Genomic DNA, 26,962 nt, shown 5'->3' with positions numbered 1-26,962 from the left:
CTCAACTCAGTCTTTAGCTTACTAACTACAGACATCTGCTACACAAAGCCACTTCCTTTGTTACCTTAATGACCCATACTTAGAGCTATCACCAGAAAGCTAACCTGACTATTCCAGGAATTTGAATCCTTGCTTAGATTTTAACACTTACTGAATCCAGAAATTAGAAGGGTATCAACATACTGCTTGCTTACCAGTAGTAAGTTTGATCTAAGTAACTTTTCTTTCAAGATAAAAATCAGCTTGGAACAGAATTAATCCCCTGCGGTAAAATCAACTTTTGTGGTCTAATGGAATTCTGCAGTGTGCTGTAATAATTTGTTTTAAAAATAGGGGAACCATTCTTGAAGTGGTGTATAACCAACCACACACACAGAGAGGGGGGGAATTTATGGTGATAGGCAAAATGTGAAGTTCTTTTTCCTACCCAATTTTGAGAAGTTGCTAGGGACAAAATGAACCCTAATTAGCCCAAAGTGTGTGGTAGTGTCCCTTTCCCTTTCATTTTAATAGGAGTAGACAGGACACTTGCTTCAAAAGGAAGGACTTGTGTTTTACCAAATCACTACAGAGCTTCTGTTGCTGCAGTTTTCAGGGCAGGCACTATGGTGATGTATCAAAATCTGCAACCTATCCCTGAGTTGTGCTACTTCTGGTTCTGCCCACGGTTCATTTTCAGTTCTCCTCCCCAATTACCAGTAGTTGGCAAGGGTGGAGAAAAAAGAACGCAGCAGCTTTATGTTTCCACAAATAGGTAGGGCAGCTCCACAGCTTACGATAGAGGGAAACATTTAAGCCCATTTTAAAACTTCCTTTTTACACCCCCTCTGCAATAAGGTTAAAGCATTACCTTAGGAATTACAGCTGTTAATTCATCTCTCACATAAATATTACACGAGAGAGAGAGAGAGAGATGGGAGGGCAGGCATGCTAGCAGTTTTATAATGCCACCATTTGTGTACTTCATTGCTGTAATTTATTAAAGAAAAAGCTTGAGCGTTAATAGCTGGTTTTCAAAAAGATTCAGAAGAGTGCAAGTTATGTGCTAGGGGTTCAGCCAAAGGAAGAAGTGATAGTGGTAACTTTGCAGTCTGTCAGTGGAAAAAAATAGTTTTATTCTTTCATATGTTTAACTATGGATTCCTCATGTGCAACCAAAGCACCATAGATTTACTACAGCCTTGTAGAAAAGGGAGAAATCTTATGTAAAGGTTGCTCAGAGTTAATTCTTCACATAGGCAACCAATGCAATGGATATTTACATAACTGTTCTACAATACTATATTGTCTATTCTACATACCATTGTACCGTTCATTATACGTGATCAAAAGTATCACCAATATCTCATGTAATATCAAGCAACGTCGCTGAATGTTCTACTTGTATTGAAAGCTTTTGTCTTCTGGAGCTCAGCATAATGTATAGAATCCACACATGCAGGTTATCGAGCTGTTTTAAGAATTTAGTCTCACCTGAAAATTTTCCTCTAGCTAACTATATATGTCAGATTTTATTTAAATGTAGTGTGTGTATAACCCCCACCACAATATAATGACTAAAATTCCCTAGGTTCCAACTTAGCAAAATCTGTCCACTCTTTCTAAAGTTGCAGTCCTGTGCATATTATTTGAGAGCAAGTCCTATTGTGGCTGCCAAATGCATTTTTAAAAAACCGAGTTACTCAGGATTCATGCATGTGTGCACCTGCTGCAGAACAAATTGAGAGGGCATGGTTTCACTGTCCTCAAAACGGCATTTCTCTATTTATTAGCATGGAGACAAACAAACCATACACCCCTTTTTCTAAGTTAAAATTGAGACTGGTTTTCACATGATGATTACTGCCCAGAGGATGCATGAACTGGCCTTCACGTGGCAACTGTTTTATGCAGTGGCTGGAATGAAAGGCAATTGCCATGGATAATTTTTAGATGCTTCTTAAACTATTTAAGCTTTTTTGGAGCTACATCTTTTTACAGTCTGAAACAAACCTAAAACCCAAGCATGCACTCGATTGCAATTATCCATGCTCTGATAACATTTTTGTTAGTATGAATGTGTTATATATGGGGCTATTCTTAAAAGATGGTTTGGAAACTACAGACAGACACTGTACTATGAGACTGTTAACCAGGGCATCTCATTAGAGACATCTCCCATCAGTATCAAAAGAACTTCACTGGCCACCATTTGATTTTCAAACCCAGTTTGAGTTGCTCATGTTGACACTAAAGCTCCTTTCTCAACATCACCCAGCCCACAAATTCAGATATCTACCAATACTCCTCTGTAGGTGTTCTGATGTTGGACAAAGAGAGGGAGTGCACCTAGGATCTATTCTGCCCTTTGGGTGCCAGCCTAACTATTTATATTTACCCAGGACTTCTAATAATTTTACAATTTCAGTGAGCCATTTAAATTAGTGTATTGTCTTGTGTTTATGCTGATTGGATTTTGTGAGTTGTAATTATTTGTACGTCAGACTTAACATCTCATCCCAGATGTGAATTGTGGTGTTCCATTAAAACATGTTTCAAAGATATTGACGTATGCGGGCAATAGAGAATCTACCCCAAGTTCCTTGCTATAATCTTTTCAGGTTTGAAAGGCGTACACTTTTAAAGCCTTCCCTGTTCTTTGGACGTCTTCGCTGATCTTTATAATAAATTAGAATTTGATAAACAAACCACTTACTTCCACCAGGTACTCTGAAACAATTTTAAAATGCATATAAAAAGGCTATGCTTGTCTTGATTGACTTGGTGTTGCATTTAATAAATACATTTTAAAGACCTAAAACCAATTTTTCCTTCAAATATTTTCCAGAATCAAGCTTTTACAAACCTTGCTGATCTTTTGAATTATTTCAGATTTAAAAGTACTTGTTCTTAGTAAGAGGAACAATGTGGCTTTTGGTGCTGTTTGCCCCCTCTCCGTTCTCTTTTTTATTATTCTTTCTCCCCCATCTTTCTCTGCACAGGGTGGGTATTCTGCTCCTTCCTTCTCTCCCTGGCAGGGCTCATTCCAGGGCATCCCTCGGACTGTTCCACCGCAACGCAGACAGAGTGAGTCTGTACTTCTCACTCATATCCCTCACTGTGCTCCAGTAGCAGTTTCCCCTTTGCACGCACTGTTCATTGTGTAGCATTCTGTTCTTTCAAGCAAAAACATAAGACACATGCGAGTCTGTGGTCTAACCTCAGCACCTCTTTCACTTAACGATATAACTGCAACTTAACAGCTTTATCAAATGGTTTAATAATAGAAACCTTTATTTCATCTATTCTGAAAGTTTGCTTGTTCTCCACCCTTTCATGGCTTTTAAAGTGCGTGTTTGTCCCGTTTGTTCATGTTATCAGCATGTATGCTCATCCAAATATATTTGTATGATATTTGTGGAGATGTGTTCATACAAGTCATACTTTGATAACAGTATGTGACACATTGTGCTATATTTGGAAAATTACACTTTTCTTTCAGCTGTGAAGCTTTACTAAGAGATCTCTAAATCAGCAATGTGCCAGTGTAACAAATTAAGGAAGAAGTGCTTTTTCCAGCAATGCATGATTTATTAATATTACTCATTAACTAGCAACAGTTTGATCTAAAATGGGATATTGTTCTTTATGCACAATAGAAAAGACAAATTTGTTGATTTGTACTGTACTAAAATAGAGTAGAAAACTAGTAAAACTGATAATTTAAGCTAGTGTTTCACAATATATTTCAGGGAAAATATAAAGTGGCTACCTTGTTTGTGTAAACATTTTCATTTGCTTATGGTAGTTTTTTTGCGTTTTAAATTATCCGTAACCTAGAAAGCTGATTTGCAAAGTACGGATGTATTCCAATCAGTTTTATTAAAAGTTGAGTGGTGTCATAGTTTTTTTGGGTGGTTTGAGAATTTGCATTCTCAGTTTCAGTTAGATGCTGCTAAAATAAATTTAGTATGGGCAGAAATTAAGATCTTCGGCAATGTTCTTAAGAATTTAAAAGGATGATAACTAAAGGGCTATGTATGTTGTAAGAAAGCTATTTAAGAACTAAACAAAGACAATACTAACTGGTAAGCATGTGTGTGTGTGCGCTCTCTCTTTCTCTTTTGAACAGAGCAAGAACCTGCTCCTATTTAAATTGTGGGCAGAATTGGAACTGAGAACTGGCATTATTTGACCCTTTCCCTGGGATTTGGACTTTGCTACATGCAGTGCCTGGTGTGGACATGCCCCTGTTCTAAATAGCAACACATGGATGTACTACATTCCCAACATGTGGCTCAAATCAATGACCCCTGAGATTAAGGGTCTCTCATTCCCAAATGAATGCCTAGTTTCCATTATACTGAACTACACTTGGACAAGGAACTACTTTGGTTGCTTAGCTGAATTTGCATGGGCCCATCTTCTCACAGAGTTTGGGTTAGATAGACCTCTGTTGTGGTCCAATAGGATGCTCCTTATGATCTTAGTATGTCTTCCATATTGGGTAGTTCATTAATTTTCAGTGCTACGAGCTGTGCAGTGAAAGTTGCTTAGGGCTAGAAAATCAATGAAATAAGTAATATGAAAGAGTTCAGTAGCATGCACTTACTGGCTTAGTTCACACATCACATTAAGCCAAAGTTTGAAACAGGATGGAGCACCTACGGCCCAGGGGCTAAATACAGCCCTACTGGCCTCTGCCCAGACTTTGGGATTCTATCCGGGTAAAGCCCCCTCCCCAACAACACTGTTTCCCCAAACTACACCCCTAACTGGCCTTCCTTCACATTCTCCTTTAGAGTTTTTGCTTGGCTGGAATGTGTCCTTGAACACTGATAATGGCCCCTTTTTTGTCGGGATGGACAAAGAGAGGTGTGTGAGCATGTGTAGAAACTAACCTACTGTAGAAAGGAGCTACCCACTTTTGCCTTCCCAGCACTAGCATGTGGTCCCCACTCCCCACTGTCCAGATGGTAGTATAGTTTTCAGGCTGAAAATGTTTTCCAATTCCTAATTTAAAACAAACCTGTTTGCTTTGTGTGTTGTCCAAATCTGGGCTCATAGTTTGTTTCCTTTAAACAAATCACAAGTAGTAACCCAAGGCTTGTTGTTTGCTCACTGCTTTAAGTTTGTTTGAGAGAAACAGGTCCAAACTGGGTTCAGATGAAATGACAAGCCTAATTCTGGCTTGATTTGTCCATGGTGCGGCAGCATCAGGAGTGTGGAACAGTAGCATAGGAAGCTGCTTATGTGTCTAGACTAGGTGTGGTAAACCTGTGACCTTCCACATGTTGTTGGACTCCAACTCCAAGCATCCATGGCTGATGGGATTGGAATCCAACAACACATGAAGGGACTGGAGGCTCCCCCATCCCCTAACTAGACTGGTAAACTTCAATCCCTCATACCCAGTTGCCTGGAAGCTTTTCTGTAGAGTCTTTGGTATGTGAACAGTCACAGAAGTGCTGGTTAGTTTGATGATCAAAGGGCCAATCATACATATATTGAGTCAGGATGGTGGAAGTAAGTGGAACAAATTTGCCATAATTTCAGGATAGAAACTTATGCAAAACCAGCTAGGGGGTTGGGCAGAGTAGTTGTGGATTTAGGGGATTATAAGCTGTGAAAATACCCTGACTCATTTTTGGATGAGGGAAAGCCAAAAGGAATATGAGTTTATAGCGCATCACATATTACCTTTTGAGCATTAATGATAAACTGCAGACCAGGGGCAGCCAATGTGTGGCCCTATGGATGTTGTTGGATGGCAGCCCCTATCAGCTCCAGCCAACATGATGGGAGCTGGAATATAGCAACATCTGGAATATAGTGCATAGGTTTCCTACATCTGATATAGACAAATAAGACCTTCAAAACAATGTGATGAGCAGGAAATCAAGAGGCTATTAGAATTTCTGTGTAATCCTTCAAATTATCATAATTAGAGTCAATGCTGAGTTCCAGATAAAGGTGAGTAGAAATTAGGTACCAAGTCAGTTTTGTCCTTTGAAAAGTTGGCATAACTTTGTTCTTAAGATTCAGGGATATACATGCTTTATGTAAAAGACCTGCTTTAGTACATTGGAATAAAAGCTTTCTTCAATAGGTTCATATACACAACCATGTAATGAAAGAGAGGGTACTCTTTGGTCATGGCAATTGCTCATTGTTGTGTCTTGGTCCTCTGACACCACTGTCCTTGTCTTTTTCTTGTCTCTGCTTTCCATTTTGCTATTGGCAAGGAGTTGAGGAATTAGTCCATTACTTCTATGATAAAGCGTGGTACAGTACAACTTCAGATTTCTTCCTCCTTCCACTTCTTCACTATTGTGTTTGCTGCCCGCATGGTGCATGCATGTCAAAGTTGTGCATGCAGAGTTGTCTTGTTTTCTCCATACCTCACAACATTAATAGGAAAAGGCTGTTTGGTAGTTCTTAATGAAATCAAAGTAAATGTTTCATCTCACCTGTGTTATAAGCAAGAGAATCACTTTTTCATGCCTGTATTTTTCTACACCTTACTGAGTGGCATTAAGTTGTATGCAAAATTGCAAAACATTTGAAGTAATTTCCAGTTTACTGTGTGTGTCTTATATGTGGCAATTCTCTTCATTGATTTTCTGCTATTGAGCACCCTGCAACAACTCATGTAGAACCAGCCTTCACAGGATGCTGCTATATTGTGGCAGGGTATGTGTGAATCCTTTATACTAGAACATCTAGAGAAATCTGGAAATGGATAATTTCTAGAACCTATATTTACTGTAAAAAATACCTGTTGACAATATCCAAAGGCACAATTGGTGTTTAATACTTTGTCATAATCTGCTTCCTTGGTTAGACAGCATTGGAAGTATTCTACAGCACAATAAACATATAGTGCTTTTTTTAGTGCACACAGCATTGCATATGAGTTTTCATTAATCCTTATAACATCCTTGTAAGAGGCTGTTATTACGTCCATATTACAAAGTGAGATGGGGATACGGTTGAAAGAGTGATTATTTAACACTTCCCATTGAGTTCATGGGAGAAATGAAATTTAAATTGGGACCTGACTCACAACTTCTCCTGTCAAGCAACATTAGTTTCTTATCTGCCACATTAATGGAAAGCTCCACAAAACAGTTTAAACAAGTAGCTATCGTATACATTTCAGTTAGGTCTGTAGCAGGTGTTTGCCGGTGAACAACTTAAGGGTAAATATAGAGCTTTAGAGGGGAACCTGGCAATGGAGATATGTCTTCTATTTCTCTGACATTTGCTCCATAAAACAAATTAGCGTGTTTGCCCCCTTCCCCTGCAGCAATTTTTTACATGAGTGCTACAAAGCAGTCTGCTTTGTGTAGTGGGTGAAAGTGTTTGTGAAAGTCCCACTCCAATTTCATCTCAGCCATGCAATTTCAGCCATGCAATAGCCAGCCAGTCAACTTATTTAAGCAATTAGCTTATTGAAATACTTCTGTAACTGAAAGTAAATGAAAACTCAGGCTTAAATAAAACTAGACCTAAATTAAAACAAACTGGTAGTACATAGGCATTCCATACACTGGAAAGCACATATTAATGCCTATGCAGATTTTTACAGTTGATAGCATTTGTTTCAATAAATGGCCTATTCATTGTGATTATAGAAAATACTGTAATTTTGAATATGTAAACGTATTTCTCTTGCTTAGGCAGAAGGTGCATCTTTAAACTAAGGTTATTAAAAGTGGCCAAACGATTCAATAATAACTTAGCAAATTTCCTTCTGGATTCAGTATAAATGTCAGTAATAAAAGTACATAAAAACAAATGTTTTTTTATCACCTGAGCTCAACAAATCGAAAACAATGAATTTTCTGATCCCATTCCTTATAACAAGTAGACATGATTTGGAATATCAGTAGCCATATTCAGATTATCATATCCTGGGTGATTGAGCCAATATACGAACAAGACTTGTACCCACATAGACAGCCCCTTAATTCCATTTTATGATAACATGTTCTCTATTGGCCCTTCCATTAGGATAGGCCATGAAGCAGGCTTGCCTAGAGAGGAAAGAATCTAGGGGCAGAAACTGAAGACCCTTGTTAATTAAAGACTTCCTGGCTTTACTGCATGGATGGCTTGTGATATCTCTGCTTATTGTTAATGTAAGATTATCCAAAGTGGCCAATATGAGAAATATTTTATGCAGGACAAACCATGATAATACCTGAAAAGAAAGTGGAATGTCTTTTAAAATGAAGATTAAGAGCAAATTATTTCCATCTTTTAGAGAAATGTTTTCTTAATTTAGCTATGATAAGGTGTGTGTAGTTTGTTTTGCTTGGCATTGATATTTTAGATATAGTGGAATGATCCTAAATTTGGCATTGAAATCCAGTTTCTGGATTTGATTCTGCTTTGCTAATAAGGTATTATCCTTTTTAAGAGGCTTTTAATACTACATAAGGATTCAGAAAAAAGGGACGCAGGTAGCGCTGTGGGTTAAACCACAGAGCCTAAGGCTTGCCGATCAGAAGGTCGGCGGTTCGAATCCCCACGACGGGGTAAGCTCCCGTTGCTCGGTCCCAGCTCCTGCCAACCTAGCAGTTTGAAAGCACATCAAAGTGCAAGTAGATAAATAGGTACCACTACAGTGGGAAGGTAAATGGCATTTCCATGCGCTGCTCTGGTTTTGGGACCCAGGTGGCGCTGTGGTTAAACCACTGAGCCTAGGGCTTGCTGATCAGAAGGGCGGCGGTTCGAATCCCTGTGACGGGGTGAGCTCCCGTTGCTTGGTCCCAGCTCCTGCCAACCTAGCAGTTCGAAAGCACGTCAAAATGCAAGTAGATAAATAGGAACCGCTACAGCGGGAAGGTAAACGACGTTTCCATGTGCTGCTCTGGTTTGCCAGAAGCAGCTTTGTCATGCTGGCCACATGACCTGGAAGCTATACGCCGGCTCCCTCGGCCAATAATGCGAGATGAGCGCGCAACCCCAGAGTCGGTCACGACTGGACCTAATGGTCAGGGGTCCCTTTACCTTTACCTTTAAGGATTCAGAACTTTTTAGCTATAAATTTCAATTCTGTCCTAATTCAAACTTCTGGCATAGAAGTATTTTAAATCTATTTTGTGGAATTTCTAGCTGTTCCGTCTGCATTGTTCCCCTAATCTTGGCTCCATATGACAAATTGGGAAAAAGATTTCTGTGTGCCCTACTTGCAAGGGAATGAAATTTTCTACTTTGGCCAGTTGGCAGGTTTAGGGACCTTTTACTACAAAAGTGACCCCAATTGTTAAAGCAAACTGATTCAAAGAACTGTGAGCATAAGGAGAAATGCATTAATGCAGTGCAGTGCCACAGTGTAGTGGGGATTGGGTTATTGCAGTCTTTTCCAGTGTGGTGCCTTTCAGATGTAGTTAGATTCTCAGCTCACGTTATCCTGTACTTTTGGCTATGTTGGATGGAACTGGTAGAAGTTGAGGCCTAACATCATAAGTTGGGGAATGCTGGATTACAGTATAAGAAACAGGAAATAAGGAAAATTAGTTAGTTTGAGTAGGCCATCGAAAGGTGTTGATACTTTGCTCGTGCAAATGAGGGGAATCCTTAGAGTCTGGAGTGCTCTTCTGTTAAGTCACAGGGCACAGCCCACTACATTAATGCATTAGTGCAAAGATGCACTGCAATGACTACTAACTAGTGATTTTTTTAATGCATAATTGGATGGTAACCTTCGGTAATGGTAGAAATGGAGAAAGGATCTGCACAGTAAAGCGCTGAATTATCCCTTTTTGTCTTTATCATTCACTGCCATGCTTCTCCACTTTGACAGTCCGGAGATGTCATGGCAGATACAAGCCAGGACAATCTTTCTGGCTCTTCTGCATGTCCTTTTCTGTTAACCATTTCATTTCTCCCTTCCCATCTCCTAAAATAGTAAACTGTGGAATGTTAAGTACACCTACACACAGTGTTGCATGTACCTCGGTGTTACTTTGGAGTCCCCTGCAGCAGTTTACATACACCTAGTTTACATAATGTATTTGTGGTGCGTAGCTTCCCTGAGACTAGGAAATAAATAATTTATTTATTTATACCCCGCCCATCTGGCTGGGTTTCCCCAGCCACTCTGGGTGGCTTCCAACTGAATATTAAAAACAGTATAGCATCAAACATTTAAAACTTTCCTAAACAGGGCCGCCTTCAGTTGTTTTCTGAAAGTAAAATAGTTACTTATTGCCTTGACATCTGCTGGGAGGGCATTCCACAGGGCGGGTGCCACTACCGAGAAGGCCCTCTGTCTGGTTCCCTGTAACCTCACTTCTCACAATGAGGGAACTGCCAGAAGGTTCTCTGTGCTGGATCTCAGTGTCCGGGCTGAATGGTGGGGGTGGAGACGCTCCTTCAGATATACAGGACCGAGGCCATTTAGGGCTTTAAAGGTCAGTACCAACAGTTTGATTTGTGCTAAGAAATCTTCAAATTGCTTTCTTAGCAATTCCTTATGTTGAGAGCAATTCTAGGTGCTGGAGGAAATGTAGAAGAGCAAAGGTGGGCATACAATTTATGAAGAAGTAGAACATCAAAAAGATTATAGGTAGGCACTGGACCAATGAGAAAAAATGAATGAATTTTAGGCAAGGGGTAGGATTTACAGGTGGATTTTCTCCACACCACATTACGGTACCTGGTACTTGTATGCCTTCTTCTAGTAGTAATATATTTTCATTTCCTTGAGTTGCCAGTATTTTTACTGGGGCATATGGTCAGAAATGATGGACTTCTGGGAAATACAAGAAGTGAATTAATATAAAGAAGTGAGTAAATATTACAACATAAAATGTTAAGAAATGTTGATAGTTTAGAAATATTTAAGGCCCTTAAATCATTAACAACAGTCAAGTGCATATCTGCTCAGAAGTAGGTTTTATAGTAAAGTGGTATTTACTGTCAGATAGATGTGCCAAGGATTGCAACCTTAGAATATTAAAACACTTTGTGTCAATAGAACTCTTTCATTGTGTGGCAATGTCCCTCCCTCCCCAGGAAATAAGACACGAGACACAGTGAATTAATTTTAAGTGGGTGAAAAGGCCACAACTTTATTGGTTTCGGATGTTGAGCGGTATTGGCTTAGGCATTGGAACCTAACCGACTATATCCGACTGTAACCCGTGTGTTACAGTCTGAGAGAAATTAACCACCAGAAAGGAGCCCAGTGATGTACATCTACTGGAACACCTCCTGTGGCCACCGTTGGGGGGTGCTATAAAGCCCTGACCTCCGTAGGCTCAGGACAAAGCTACCGCCCCAGGAACCCCTTTAACGGGATTAAATCTCCAATTTCGGGCAGATGATGATGTAATCTGCCCCCCCTTCTTCATTTATGCAAATTTCCAATGCCTAACCGCCAAAACCCAGTTGTGACGAATTGCTATGAGGTAGGCGAAAAAACCAGTTTGGCTAGTCCAAGTGGAAAAAGTCCTACCAGGCCCCCCGGCCAACCAAGGCGACCAACCAATGTCCATAGCAGCGTCGGCCTAACCTGCCTAACCTAAAGGGCGGGTGGGTGGGTGATCCGATCGAGCTGGGAGCCGGGGCGAAAGATGCTCAGTTCCCGCCTCCGGCTTGGTTTAAAGTGGGGAAGCCCCGCCTCCCGGCTGACCCGATTGGTCAGCCCGGGTATGCCGGAGGCAGGAACTCCCCCCTCGCGAGGGGGCTGAGCTCTCAGCCCCCATCGCGAGAGTTCAGTCGGGCCAAGCCCACAACACCGCCTCCGTGGGATGCGGAAGTGGTTTTTTGTAAAGGAGACCTTGTAGTGGCTGGCTGTAGTTAGATTTCTACAATACAAGAGCAGTCCTAGAGTGCAGTGAAGAAAGGAGAAGGAGTTTCCATGATTATAGGAGGTGTGTGTGTATGGAAATACACACACACACACAAATGTTGTTTTCATATAGCAAAAGGGAATTTTATTACTTTGCAAATACATCTGCCTAGCAAAGTTGACAAATGTTATACCTCACCCAGTCATGAATCTCCAGGACTGAGCAATTTGAAGACCACTTAAAGCATCTCTGGCCCAGGGAGATGCACTTAACCACATGCAGAATATGTGGATGTTTTCATTTGAGGCAACCTGCCGCTTCCAGGCAAGTCCCCAAGCTGCTTTTTAAACTCCCCTAAGTAATAAAAGAGTACAGTTGGGGAGCTACTGATAAGGAAACCAGTGCTCCACTCTGCACCATAAATACTGGCTTGTTGAGAAAAAGTTATTTTCACTTTTCAGTCAAAATAAGATGGTGAAGCTTGTAAAAACATTACTGAGGTTTGGAGGGTTGTGATGACGTACTGCAATGTAGAAGTGTGTGCACACTCTCACTCACACATGGTGGCCTCCTGGATCCCTGATGATCATCATCATCCAGAGGGGGTTAGGGAGGAAGCAGAATGTCCTAAAAGTGCTTCTGCAACCTGATCACTGGATGATTGCTGACCTGAAAAAAAGTACAGCATTTGTACATCACTTTCTGATTACCTGCTTGAGTTTTGCTTTCCTCCCTCTTGCTGTATGGGAAACCTCCTAGCTTGATTCTGGTATAAGCTGTTATCCATGCATATATCTTGCCGTCACACCCTTTCCCCCTGTTACTAATTATATTTATTTTGGGTCACTTTCTACTGTACCTGCTTTTAAAACTAGCTTTTCTGGGAAGCTGTGTCGTCTTCTTTCTCCCTGCCACCCCCACAAAACATTGTAGTCTTCCCTCCAGTCCTGCACAGTCATGCAACAGTGGTATGTCGTCTAATATCACATCTACAAAGCTAGGATTGCTATACAGAAATTCATTGAGAACAAAAATAGGCTAGCAACCCAGTCCTAACATATACAGAGCTATATCTGTCCACAGTGTTGACATAATGATCATTGTAATGCCATTTTTATATTTGTGGTTTAACATGTCACATTGGCTCAGTTTGCAGTTGACACTAAGCCAAAACACAGCTTAGCATGAATGAGTAAGGCCTTGGGGAGGAGATCAGGTTCGCTTTACTCCCCCAGTCCTACTGCTCTCCTGTGAACTAAGCCACAGTGGGGAAATCTCTGCCCCACAGGCCTAATCAGACCCACTGAGCTCCCACATTTGGCCCACCAGGCTGTTTTGGTTAAGCCATGCTCACATGCTCTACCCCTGATGTCATCTATAGCATGAAGTATGTGGCAGGTAAAGGTATAGCTCTCTGCTGAAATTGGGTTTGTAGGCACCACTGGTCAGCAGCACTTGCAAAGCCCTATGCCTTTGAAACCACTGACAATCAACTGGTGTTTGCAAAGCACCATGCCTTTGCTCACGTGGTTTGATGTCAGACCATGTGGGTAAAGGAAAATGGCACATGAAGGGTGAGGGAGGTAAGCATCTGACCCACTTACTAGATCTAGTTCCCCACGACTAGTTTGGCATGTCATCTGAACCTAGACTCAGTGGTTTGGAGTGAGACAAACTATGAACTCTGGTTCAGATTACACACTAAACCAAGCCATGAAAAAGCTCAGACCAGCACAGCAGGACAGCGAAGCAGCAAAGCAGCAGAAATACCATATCTTTTCCAAGAACTTCCACATTTGCAATAAGCCAATGGCCAGTTGTGTGTGGTCCTGGTCTTTGACTAGGTCTTGATACATTCCAATTTAGGTATTAATGTAGAAAAATTGGGATTGGATAGTCAGTATGTTCCACTAATTTGCAATGTGTTGATCTTGTGGGGGCCCAGGGTACTCCAAACTATAGTCTCCAGGTCTTTCACTTTCTAAAGTTATGGGAGAGGGGCACATTGATATTTCTTACAGAACTAAATGTAAGCCTTTGTGTAGGGTAGGGTTTTTTTTAAGTGCCCGAAATTCCATTGGTAAAATGAGATGAACCTATACATAACATGCAGTGGACATAATAGGCTGCTTTATCTCACCCAGTTCTGTCTGCTCTGACAGGTAGTAGCTTTTTGAGGTCTCAGGTAAAGATATTCTCCAACCTTGCTACCTGTGTTCATTAAAATTGTGCAGTATGAATGTGGCTATTGCACACAAAGCTCATGCTCTTTCACTTAGATATGAGTTCTTTGTTGTATACTTACATCCTTTTCTCAGGTGTGACAATTGCAATATAATGTTCCTAAAATCTGGGTTCATTCTGTATAATCGTATTATGCAGTGACTTCATTAAAAAAAAAAATCTCTTTTTTCCCCTTATAGGTTTCCCCTCCCCACCTTATAGAATAAAACCTTAAGAATTTTATTCATAGCTATAGCATATGAGCACTTAATAGGAAATTATACGTGTAACTTCTCATTTACATGTGTGTGCCATTAAATTTGCTTACCATTTCTTGGGCATTAACGTTCTTTTTGCTACAATAGTATGTTTGTGTGTGTTTTTATTGTTTGATCTGGCTATTTTTCCTGCTACAATTGAGTCAATAAATTTCCCCCTGTGTTGCACAATTTATTTTAGATTGCTGGATTTTATTTTGTTGTTGCAGATGTCTGGGAATGTGTTTCACCTGTTTTTCAAATGTAAACTTTTGAGTGAAAAGCTGGATTTCAAACTACTATAACAGATCAGTGTGTCTTTCATTTATATTAACTGATTTTTACCTAATTGTTGGCATCTAACTCTCTCTCCTATAGCCTCAAGTACTACAGCCTTCCAGCCACCTTCCCAGTTTCACAGACCTCGCCCAGGGAAAATTAACAAAAACGTCACTCATCGGGGCCCACAGTGAACCAACAGAAGACCAAAAGAAAAGTGCTGGCCATGAATCTCAAAATGCTGCAGATGGCTCCTTCACCAATAGCCTAAATGAACTGAGCACTTTAAATACACAGTTAAATGTAAGGAAGGCAGAGGAGAATGCACATTCCACCAAGAATGTAAAAGTTAGAGAGAAACCTAAAGAACTGTCTGGTAGAAAATTTAATACACTACATTCGCATCCCTCTTCTCACTCATCTTCCCAAGTAAATAGTCAAGAAGTGCAGACCAAATTAGTTCTAAAAAACAGTTGCTCGCGGACAAACCAGGCTTCAGCGCCAAAGAGTTCAAGAGTTACCAAGACTCCGAAGCAAAATGCTTTAGTGCCTCCTCCAGTAACGGTTGCAGCAGCATCTGCAGATGGCTCTTCTGCTTCAAAGGAGCCTGAACAGCTGCCGCCAAGCCACCCAACACAACTGCAGCTGGCATCCAGTCAGTCTGATCTGAGTCATAAGAGCCAGAAAATCTCAAAGCTTCGTCCTCCAACGATTTCCTTTAGGCCCAAGCAAATGACAAATCCAAAAATCATGATGCCTCCTGAATCTCAGAATACCTGGTCAAAGACAAACCACTCAAGGCAACTAATACAAGCAAAAGAAAATATGCAGAATCAAGATTCAAACATTCATTCTGGTGACAGTGTGGCTCCTAATCGGCATTCCCGCCTCCCTAAACCAAAGACATAATTGAAATCATGACTTGCATATGAACATCTCAGTGTCCTGTATTGTAAAGCTGCTTACTCTCACCCTTTCTTGTCTCAGTCAAGAATCTTCATCAAAAGCATGCATGCACTGAATGCTTCAGTTCTTTTGGTACTTAACTATTATAGTCTAATCTCTTGATTTTGTGCCATTTAGAAATGTGCATCATCCCTTCAAAATATGGTTTACAAAAGTCTGTGCTATCCATTGATTGCATTGCCCATATGTCCCCTTTGAAGATTGTTTGGCTTAATACTAAAGTTTGAAATGGCTACTGGTTGCTAAGAGTAAAGCACCATTTGTTTGAGGAGGACAGGCTGCTTGCTGGAAATCCAACCCTTAGTAGTTTGGACCACTGAATGTTAGGTGGTTATGGATACACGTTTGGCTCTGACATCAACTATGTGATAAATTAGTTTTTTTATCCTCAATCTCAGCCATAATTCTGACTCTGTATCTCAGAGACCTATGCAAAATGCTCCTATTTATTACAACAATGAACCCAAGACTGTCTAAATGATGTATATGTGGTGTTGAATTGGGGTTTTTATTTCATGCCAGGAGGATCCCAAATTGCTGTATTTACTTTTTGAATTTATATTTCACTGTTCACAAGGGGCAAACAAAATTTCACAGGGTGAAATGGATATTAGTTAAATTTTAAACATTAATCCATCCAAAACCTTTTCATGCAGATAGTTGTAAAATGGTATGTGCTGTGACCCTGGGAATAATGACTCCATGACACCTGTGTTGTGGATTTTCACAGCATAACTTTCATGTTAAGATTTAACTTAATTGTAACATTATTTATTAATTTATGTTGCTGTTGCAAGTCTTATGAACCCAACTTGAAATGTTTGCACAAACCTTTGCCATAAATGTAGGGATTTGAAAATTATTTTTCATAATAAAAGCTTGTTTTTTAAGAAAATATTTTTAAGATACACAAACACTTTGGGACATCTTGTGGAGTCATAAGAACAGAACTGGTACTCTTTCAAGAGATTAATAATATTGCATTTGTGGCTAGTTCCTAGGTATTGAATGAGGGATGGAAAATGACTGGTAAAGGAGAAAAAATTCTCTTAGGTACTCTGTATGAAGATGGTTGCAGTTTAAATATTTATGGCGCAATGAAGTGTAAAGATATACCTGTAACTTACATTAGCAAATATGCAATAAAATGCTCTTATGAGAAACACTGCACACACCCCAAAACCAAATATGTAGTAGGTTAACTGCATCTAAGTCTTACTCAAATGCCAACCAGAGAACAACGGTTAGAAGGTAGCCTTTTCAAACGCTGCCTTTTGTACTGTTAAATGAAGCAGGTGCGAGTATATTACAGTAGTAGGTTTGAATCCTTTGTTGAATGCTATCTCAAACATTGATACTTCAAAAATGAAACCAGAGCATTTGCAGATTGGGCTTACTTTAATCCAAGAATATATGCCTCCCTCTGAAGGGATGTTAAAGATGCTTGCATAAATCAAACATGGTTCCTTAGTCATAAGACTGACCAAGAATATCCTCTTAGGTTAACTTTATCTATGCACCTTAAACCTGTAAGAGCATATGTTTGTGGTTGCTGTCCTCAACTAGGGAATACTCTCGTCCGCCCAAGAATTGTCAACAGCAGGAAACATTTTCAAGATGCAAAGCTGGTCGATGGGAACTGCAGGGTTGTGAATTTTGCCTCCCAACACCTCACATTTTGGTGATAACTGATGGGGAAGCCCTATCATTGTAGGCTCCCAACGCAATTTAGAACCCTCTAAATTGCTTGAAGGCGGCACATGGGTCTACATGATTCCCAAGAAGTTATCCTTCAATTTGTGAAGGGTCAGAATGAGTCCCACATCCCCTGTATAACCCTTTTGCATGAATAATGCATTAAAAGGGCTAAAGTACAACTAACTTCCTAAAGCTACACAACTTTTTAAAACGTCAGTTGCATTTTTGTGACCAGGGATGGGGTAATACGAGGTCCTAAGATTTAAATTGTACAATGGTTTTCTCAAACATTGAAATGGATTATAACTCAAATTCTCACATTATGCTGTTTAATTAAGACAGACTAAACACTTCCTTTTATATTCCATCTGTCCAAATAGTTTGATTAAATGGTTACTTAGTAGATGTGATCCTTACAGTAGATACTTTAGCATTTACAGTGGCACAGCAGTTTGTGTTACAATAGTGTTCCTTTCTGGTTGGAGTCAAGGTGCAATTACAGCATACTCTTTGAACAACAAATATAGCATGATCCCATATTGTCATATACAGCTGATACTCAATGGTTTTCCAATATTCAAACATTACTGGAGCAGAAGTTATTGATGCATCTTCTTGCCCTTTTAGATATGTTCAGACATCTTGTTGAAGAAAAGAGACCATTTGTCATTGGTAAATGAAGTTTTAGGAATAATTTGATTGTATCTTATCATTCTACACCTACTCTTATTAATTCAATTTCAGTCCAGATACAAAAAAATAATTTGCCAACCCCCCAACATGTATAATGAGCAGTCCGACAATTTGCTCTTCTGGAAGGAAATTGTCGCTTGCCTAGGGCAACTACTCTAAAAGCTGTTTTCAGTTATTAAAGACCTTTGCATCACATTTTAAAGCTTGGACTTTTATGGATTTCCTTGGATATAAATTAGAAATTATTTATTTTTAAAAAAATTAATATTACTAAAATAACTCTATTCCTCAGAGCACTTAATGAATAGTTAGCACTGGAGTTGGTCTTAGTTCTTAAATTACTAAAATATAGTACCTAATGAAAAGGAAGTATTTTCCAAATATAATTTTAAGATTGCATGCCCCATTAAAAAAAAAAAGTCTGGCAATTTAGAATCAATGCTGAGGATAGCGGATTGATTACATGTAAGGTTTAGATGGATAGTCTAAATAGATTGTGCTGCCAGCACATGCAAACTTTGGGGTGGGCTGAGTTTGCCACTGTTGCTAGAAAAATTGAATGAGTTGCCACACTGCCAAAGGCAATTATCTGACAGAGGAAGCTTAGCTAGGGGCTTTCACCATCAGGCATTTCTCTATCTCTAAACTGGATATGTAATCTTTCCCCAAGTATGACTATATCAAAGAAAGTTACAAAGTATGTTGAGAAAGTTCAGAGTGTGAGACAAAGCTCTTTCAGGTGACGAGAGGGAAAACTGAAGGCTCATGACGGTTTGTAGAAAGTGCTGTTTGGAGTGCCAGGCCTGTATTGGGACTCTAATGGTTGTATATTTCAAGAAATATTAATACTTAAAGGGAAGAAATGCCATTAGTATTTTAAATGCAGATATTTAAAAATTTGATTTTGATTAGGTTTTTAAACATGTGCATTCTACCTTTCTGGATCCTCCTACGTTATGCAATAGTTCCTAAAGTGTTAAAACAGCTCCTCAAAACGTATATATATATTGAAGATATCTATCTTTTAACAATAGCTGTAAAAGCGAAACAAAACTAATTTTGCACTTTATAAACTATGAGCTCCGTTGCTTGGAGTTGTGCCTAAATTTAATCTAAATGCCTGTGGTTGAGTTAGTGAAATAGTTTTTGATTATGCATTGGAATTAGAGTGGGCTTTTAAAACAACGGCAGCTTTCCATGGATGATGCAGCTTACAAATGCTGCCAGCCTCTTCCATTCCCTGCCACCTGTTCATTATTATCTCCAAATGTTCATGGTATCATTGAGTGTTACTGCAAGGTATTGCCCCCCAAAGGCTTGTCTCACTAAGCATCCACTTATTTAATACCTAGCATTTGCATACTATCGCTAAAAAAAATTGTGAGCAATTTCTTTTGAAGGAGAGGCCCCTGGAGACACCAGAACAGAGGCTTAAATACTCCACTTTGTTCTATATGGTTAGGTATGATTTTTGATATATTAATGAAACCATGTGCAATACTAAGCACCCACCTCCCCAAAGTTGAGTGAATCATTTGTGTAATCAATGAGCATCAATTCTTTCAAGTGGTTCTCAGACAAGCATATAACATGAACTCCCTCTCCAGCTATGGTGAAGTTTAAGTTGACTGCACAGAAACCAATCCCTGGTCTCAAATGCTGGTTTTTTGTTTTTTTGTTGTTGTTCTAATGCAGCATAGATAATTAGAATGGCATTTGTGATTTCTTCGTTCCTTGCATGTCAATACATGTGCATTCATGAAACCTTTCATATACTGGTAGAGTAACACGCCTGCGGATGGAACATAATTACCTTCTCCCCCCCCCCCCATAACTATCTGCATTTTTATTATACCATTAAAATGGATATTGGTTTTGGAATGGGGTTTCCATTTTGTCTTTGTTTTCACCTGGGTGCAATGATTCTCTGACAACCATGGGCACAATTCAGGCAAAGCTAAGCACTTTTAAGGTCTGCTGATTTCCATAGGCGAGTTTGGTTTGTGCTTGGCTCTCCCTCATTGAAATCAGTGGGACTTGTGTGCTTAATGCTGGTGAAATTTGTCCTGCTGAAATGCAATCATGGCCGTAGATCCGGGTTTCAGTCCCTTCTACAACCATGCTCTCGGAAAACTCCAAAATATTTTGATCACTGCTGTGGTAAAGCTGCTCACTGCCTACATAAATGTCAAGAGCACCACAATAAATTAATATTAACTGCAGTGTTAGTATTATATTTGGTACTAGCTGCAAAAGTACCCTTAATACATAGTATTTCGTTAAAAAATATTAAAGTAAATACTGTATATTGGAACTTGCTTGTAAAGATGATTTAAAAACTTGTATGTAAAGACTTTCCTCCGTGTTGCTTTAGTGAATAAAATTCATAATTCTGAATGTCTTTGTGTGTTACAAGTTATTTGTCTCCATTTTTGTGGTTTGCTTGGGTAGATTCTGGGAGATGCAGAGTGTTCTGGATCTTAATTTTAAAATGATTATTCTGCCGCCTAGTGTTGTCAACAGAAATCTGGACAAATCACAATCCGTTGGCTCATCTGAAATCCAATATAATTTTAGATGAACAGAATAATGGAAATAATGGGGTAGTGACAACAATGGGTCCTACAAAAATGTTTTGAACACGTCCAGTCAAAAGTTAATGCTACTGCATTCAGTCAAACTTACTCCCAAGCTATGCATAGGAATTCAGTCACGCTAATTCATAATAAACTGAGTGTTACTACGTGTCCCGTTGATTTTGGATTGGGTGTATAAGACTGCACAGTTGCTTACATTTTAAGACTCCTTGGGGGTAATGACTTTGGGGCTGCCATGATGTGCTCTTTTATTTCAAAATTTACTAGTACACCACTCCACAACAATCTTTTAAAACAATCTTTTCACTCTTTCGGTATTAATCCTTACTGTTATTTGGTGCTATCTCGCTGTCCTCCTCAGAAGAAAATGTCTATACAGTGGTACCTCGGGTTACAAATGTTTCCGGTTACAAACGCTTCAGGTTACAAACTCCGCTAACCCAGAAATAGTACCTCGGGTTAAGAACTTTGCTTCAGGATGAGAACAGAAATTGTGCTACGGTGTAAGCAGGAGGCACTATTAGCTAAAGTGGTATCTCAGGTTAAGAAGTTTCAGGTTAAGAATGGACCTCCGGAACAAATTAAGTTCTTAACCAGAGTTACCACTGTATAATAGTTGAACATGTAAAATATTAATAATTGGAGGGGACCAGTATTCTAGTTATTGTACTTCCCTGCTTTTTAATATTGCATCAGTCTGTGCAGTCTGTTTCTGCAGATTGCTGCTCTGAAAGTAAGGATTTCATGTGGTAACTTGGATTTCATTGGATATAAAACACTGCAATCCAGACACACATTTTGAAGCCCCACACACATTTGATGGGAGTTGACTTACGTGTTCTTGAAATGTAGTATGCACTCCACTCACTCCTTGTCTTTCATAAAAAACAATGTCAGGCCTTCTGTGATTTCAGCATGTGTTTCTTTAGCACCTAGCTCTGTGTAAATACTTATTTTTGTATCCACCCTTACTACATTTGTAGGCCATATGTTTTCCAAGGATCTGGTGTTTTCTTGGCTGAATCCTCTTAACACCTTCATAAAGTGACTGGCCAACGTGAGCGAGCTCAAAGGCCTTGTATGAATTTGCCCCCAGCTCTCTCTAGTCCAGGCATCCCCAAACTGCGGCCCTCCAGATGTTTTGGCCTACAACTCCCATGATCCCTAGCTAACAGGTCCAGTGGTCGGGGAAGATGGGAATTGTAGTCCAAAACATCTGGAGGGCCAAAGTTTGGGGATGCCTGCTCTAGTCCTAACTCCCAACATCCTGTCTACTGTACTACATGGGATGTCCTCTTCCAAATAGCATTTTAGCATCTCTTCATCTGTAAGGTACATTAGGCAGATAGTCGCTTGGGCAAGGACACCCATCGAACACATAAAGGATTTAAAGCAGAATTTCCCATGTCCAGGCCCAGCAATCAAACCACTGCACCCAATGGAAGAGGCAGCTTGAGGAGAGGAACTGGTCTACTCCAGCCCATAATGGATTGCAGTAAGCCCTCAGTTTACGTGGAGGTTATGTTCCGTGGATTGCTCCTAAAGCCAAAATCGCATATAGTCAAAACAAATGGGGTGCAATTGCAGTTGGGATATCCAAAGTTTATTTCCTCGACACCCGCCCACTTTTTAATTGTAAAAGAAAGTGGTCAAGCACATAAAGCTAAATGCGCACAAGTTACATGCATGTAAGTTATGGGCTTACTGTATACTAAATAGCCTAGAGGTAAGGATTAAAGTCAAGGCTGAGATTTGTGCAATAAACAAGAGACAAAGTACCAACTCTCTTTCCACAAATAGGACTCAACATTCCGAGTGCTGAGTAAAACAATTGCATGTGAAGTGCTTTGGCTGCTTGCTTCCTGTTTCCTGCTTGTGTCTTCACAAAGCAAGTGGGCCCATGCCGTTTCTGAGCTAGCCCTAAGAAGTTTGAGCTCTAATGCAGCCATAGCCCACGTGGTACAACTCCCATTATGAATGACCATTGACCACAATGGCAGGGGCTAATGGGAACTGTAGTACAACATCATCTGGAAAGGCACCACATTGTTTACCCTTATTCAAATGCTACAAATTGATTGCAGGAGAGGAAGAAAGAGAAAGATCTATTATGGCAACCTGAGTCCAACTAAATGATCAAAGCAGGCATCACCCCCTGGCACGCAATCCACCTCAGTTCGAGAAGAAGCTGTTCCTCCTTCACCCAGTCTTTAATCAAAGCACCTAGTATTTAGCCCCTCTGGCCAAGCCTGGTAACTTAGTTCAATTCAACTCCAATTACTACTACTTTTTAACTGGAAAGAGCAGGCTGTTCTCTTGTCAGATGTGCCTCAAGCCAGGAAGCACCTGCTTTTCTCCAAATCAAGAGTGGAAAAGGGAGTGTGAGGCAAGAGAAGGTAATGGATGATTTAGAAGAGGGTGATGTTGCACCATGAGCTGTTTTTGTGAAAGTATGTGGTCTTTCTTCTTCACAGCACTGTGATGGTCCTCCAGTGTCAGTGCTTCTGAATAGCATACATTTTTTTGACTAGGTAGTCCTCGCAAGGTGATCTTACTACTCGGTTTTTGCAATTTGTGTGGAATAGGTAAATCTGAACAGTTACCAGAGGAAGCACAATCTAGCTTCTATTTCACACACAGAGAACCTGGGCATGAAAGGAGCAGGGTAAAATTGTCACATGAGTTTTGGCACCTCCCAGAAATTGTATATCTGCTTTGCAGTGCCAGTGGGCAGGCCTGTTATTTCTGTCTTCCCCACTTGTTGTTTTAAATCAAAGCTTATGGGAGAAAGAAATGCTTTGCTTTGGCTGTTGTGCAGCAGAGGGCACTGTGATGCAAGCTAATGGGGGGAAAGTGAATTCTTAAAAGGTATGTGAAACTCCTGCCCTGCCTGCATTAAAAACAGCTTCTTTCTGCAATGACTGGGTCCTTGACAAATGTGGTTGCTGCAGTCTACCCCTCACGTCTCCTGTTCTCACTGTTGGGAGGATCACAAATTAAACACTTAACTGTATTCTGAATTTTCTCTCCCCGACTCACAATATATTTGACAGTGAGCAGCAGCAAATTAGCTCAGCCACAACTCTTCAGCTGAAAGAAACTGTCATTACTTTGGTGGGAGGAGGGGAACAGAGAGTGATTGATAACCCAAGTAAAGTATGTTTGTAATTAATGTATATCATTCATAGGCCTCATATTTCCAGCTGGTTGCATTTATAATTCATAGCTATGGGAAGAAAAGACATGGGGAGAGGGCTGAATACTGTGGGGCTGGGAGGGTTTCTCCTCACTTTGAATAGATGCCAATCCAGTAAAATCTTCATAAATCTTTCTGCAGTCCAATATAAGACTGCTATAAATTGCAAACTTCGGGGCAAGCTTCTTCCAGCCCACCCCACTGTATGTTCTACAACCAAGTTGCTCTTTCCCAGTCCCCAGAAAAGCTGCAGATTGAACCTATATCTTTCTGCAAAAAACATATACATTGCCACTGAATTGCACCATTTCCCTGTTTTACAGGTGAGTAAGGAACTTGTATGAAGGTTTTGAACAAATAAGGGTAGACTCATAGGGGGAATTCAACCTTGTGCTAAGATGATAAGCGCAAGCATTTCTGGTTGCCAAAGGGAGTGTTCTCCGCTCTCTTCCCCACCCTTCAGAGCAGATGTGGGGACAAGAAGTGTGTGGGGGGGAGCCCCATTGTGCTAGCAGGAGACTTTGTACTGGCTTCTGCTAGTACTGTGGGTTAGCTAGATCCAACCTATGGAGTTGAATCCAGACTTAATTTATTCATCGCTTTCCCCAGTCGAGGAAGTCTGAAAGCAACTTAAAAAGTAAAATACAAAAAATATATAAAAAATACATAGCATATAGATCCTACTGAAACTAGCGGGAAAAGATAAGTCATGTCTTGATTTTCATTGAAATAAAGGTGACTGTAATATTGCCTGAAGTTGGCTACAGTTACATGTAAATGTTAATTCCACATTTGGGTATGGGTGTCTAGAGATGAACAAGGTAGCTCATTGCCCCTCATGACTGTTCTTGTCACTCTCCAACTTGTAGAGGATGACCTTGGAAGCAAGGAGCCTTCTGCAAAGCTCCTTGTTTGTTTAAATTGGGTGGCAGAGATTGTGTCCTTATACCCTGTTCTTTCTTCTGGGTAGATATGCATACAATTACTCTGTACATCTAGATCTGTGGTTCCCAATGTGGGGCAATTTGATTTTTAAGTGGGGCAATTCAAGAATGAGTTATTAACAGTGAATGGCCTTTAAGGCTTCCTCCACGTGAATAGGAGCTCACTTTTGGAATAATAAGAATTATATGTCACGGGGGGTGGGGGTGGGGAAATCAGGATTTTAGAGATGCTTAGGTGGGGCATGGCCAAATAAAGGTTGGGAACCACTGATCTAGAGCCAACCCATAATGTCTGAATTGGGAACCAAATAACCTTTCTGCTTCAGGGGTGGGGCTTCTGGATCAGGGGGACCTATTCCCCCAGGCAGATTTTTATTTTTAAATTAATCAAAGGTGGGCTTTCCATAGCATATATGTATGACATGGACTTTTTCACTGGTTAGTGAATGCAGAAAACTTTCACATATATGTAATTTCCAAAGGATTTTTGCTGTTTAAGCGCAGTAATTTTTGCTTAACCCTCTCTACATGTTAATCACTAGAGTTGCATCGTCAGAATGAAAAGCAACTCCATCCTCTGCTAGAACATAAATGTTACAAGTATCAGCCCAAATTTTGATGCCTGGAAGCATCTTAAGAGCTCTCACCTGTTGAAAGCAGTGTTTTATTGTGCTTTGGGCTGAATGAGATAATTGCACCACCGGTCTTTGAGGCCATAAACTATGTAAGTCTCTCTTTTGGTTTGGCTTGTTGGTTTACATTTTGCACAGAACGGAATTCAGTCAATAATTCCTCCCTGTATAATACCGTACATTTTGATAAATACCTTTCAAAGTGCTTCCATCTGAAGCTACCCGATGTTGCACTTCTTTAGAAAAGTGCTGACAGTCTTGAGAGAGAAAAATCAATCCTCTTTATTCCACATTCCAAATAGCCTATTCTCTCCCCAAACTAGGACAGTGTTCTTAGCGTTGCATGAATGTCTGGCAGTTTTCTGATCTATGCAAGGCTGAATATGACCAAATGTTTGCTTCTGCCTCCGGCGCTCGTCATAACTTCTGCTCTTTCCTATGGAGCTTGAAGATTACTGCATCAACCTGCTGAGCTGACCTGCAGGAAAAAATGCAGCTAGAGGGCGTGAGAAATGGATGTCGACATGGAACCAGTGAGGAAGGGATTCATAAGGCAACTGCTACTTGCATACCATTCAACAAGAACCAGGCTGCCTTTTTAACCAGAGCCAGTCCAGGAGGATACCATGGCTGATGGTATCAAAAGACAACAGGTGATAAGAAACAGGAGCAAAGTCACACTCCTCCTGTCCCAGTCTCTGCAAATATCATCCATCAGGCCTGAAGCCACATTGGAATGGATCTAAATAATCTGTGCCATCCAAGAATGCTTGCAGTGGCCCTACCACAACCCTCTCTTTTCCTCAAAGGGGTATATTTGATATGGATTGATAGTTGCTTGAGTCTAAAGGGTCCAGAGCTAATTTCTTTGGGAGCAACACCACTGGCTCTTTCAAAACAACAGGGACCACCCCTCAAGCAATGAAGCATTAGCCAGGGTTAGGCTTGATTTTCTCCAAATCATATCAGAGACTATACTTCAGGTCAGTCCCAAGCAGCATGGCATACTGTTGAACATATGGTACAGGAGTTTTAGTCCAAAACATCTGGAGGGGGTGCCAAGTTGGAGAAGGTTCAACAAAAGCATGCCGAAGACCACCATGTCCAGTAATGGAAAGGCTGGAAAGGAGTTTAGTGAGCTTCCTCTGCGCTAATGGTCAACACTAGTTCACCAACGGGTCACAAAGGAGGATCCATTTGGACAGACTCTAGGCTTTGTTGTAGTACACATGCTTTGCATGCAGTACAGTAAGTCCCAGATCTAATCCCTGGCACCTGTCTCCAAAAGGGCTAGGGAAAACCCAATTCTGAAACCCTGGAGAACCACTGTCTGCCAGTCTTCAACTTGTTGCTCTCCTTTTCAATTGCAACTCCTATATAATTCCTAAATATGCACCATGCTAACTGGGGATAATGGGAGTTGTAATCCAAAGCATCTGGAAGCCCCCAAAGTGTGGAAGGCTGGTGTAGGCAATCCTGAGCTAAACAGACCAATGGTCTGACTTGGTGTAAGGTAGCTTCCTGTGTTCCTAATACATAGGGCTTCACATACATACCACCCATCATAGAGCCAGGCTAGTAAGCGCTATCACAATCACTGTTTGACTGCCACAGAATGGCTTTTGAGTGCCTATTCAGCTCCATTTTTAGAAAGCTAACTTGAGATCAGTTATGTACCCCAACTCCTGTTC

At 40.4% G+C, this 26,962-nt stretch overlaps 1 protein-coding gene across 10 annotated transcripts in view; it reads left to right on the top strand.

Moving 5' to 3' along the window:
* CCSER2 (coiled-coil serine rich protein 2) overlaps positions 1 to 20,299 on the top strand; it is a 57,447-nt gene extending 37,148 nt beyond the window's left edge. For 3 of the 10 annotated variants that reach the window (XM_035137671.3, XM_035137672.3, XM_088670186.1), the window contains 2 exons: positions 2,982 to 3,066; positions 14,645 to 20,299. In XM_035137671.3, coding sequence (XP_034993562.3) covers positions 2,982 to 3,066; positions 14,645 to 14,739 — 180 coding nt within the window. In that variant the 3' untranslated portion in view covers positions 14,740 to 20,299. Of the gene's footprint in view, positions 1 to 2,981; positions 3,067 to 6,224; positions 6,557 to 6,613; positions 6,673 to 14,644 lie in introns of those variants that run through there. The other 7 variants (XM_035137664.3, XM_035137668.3, XM_035137670.3 and 4 more) reach the window with 5 other exon arrangements.
* Positions 20,300 to 26,962: the final 6,663 nt, after the last annotated feature.

The sequence above is a fragment of the Zootoca vivipara genome, chromosome 5 (genome assembly GCF_965207765.1).
Source record: "Zootoca vivipara chromosome 5, rZooViv2.hap1.1, whole genome shotgun sequence".
Classification (NCBI taxonomy): domain Eukaryota; kingdom Metazoa; phylum Chordata; class Lepidosauria; order Squamata; family Lacertidae; genus Zootoca; species Zootoca vivipara.
Note: the sequence above shows the minus strand (reverse complement) of the source record. Positions and strands in the feature narration are given on the sequence as shown.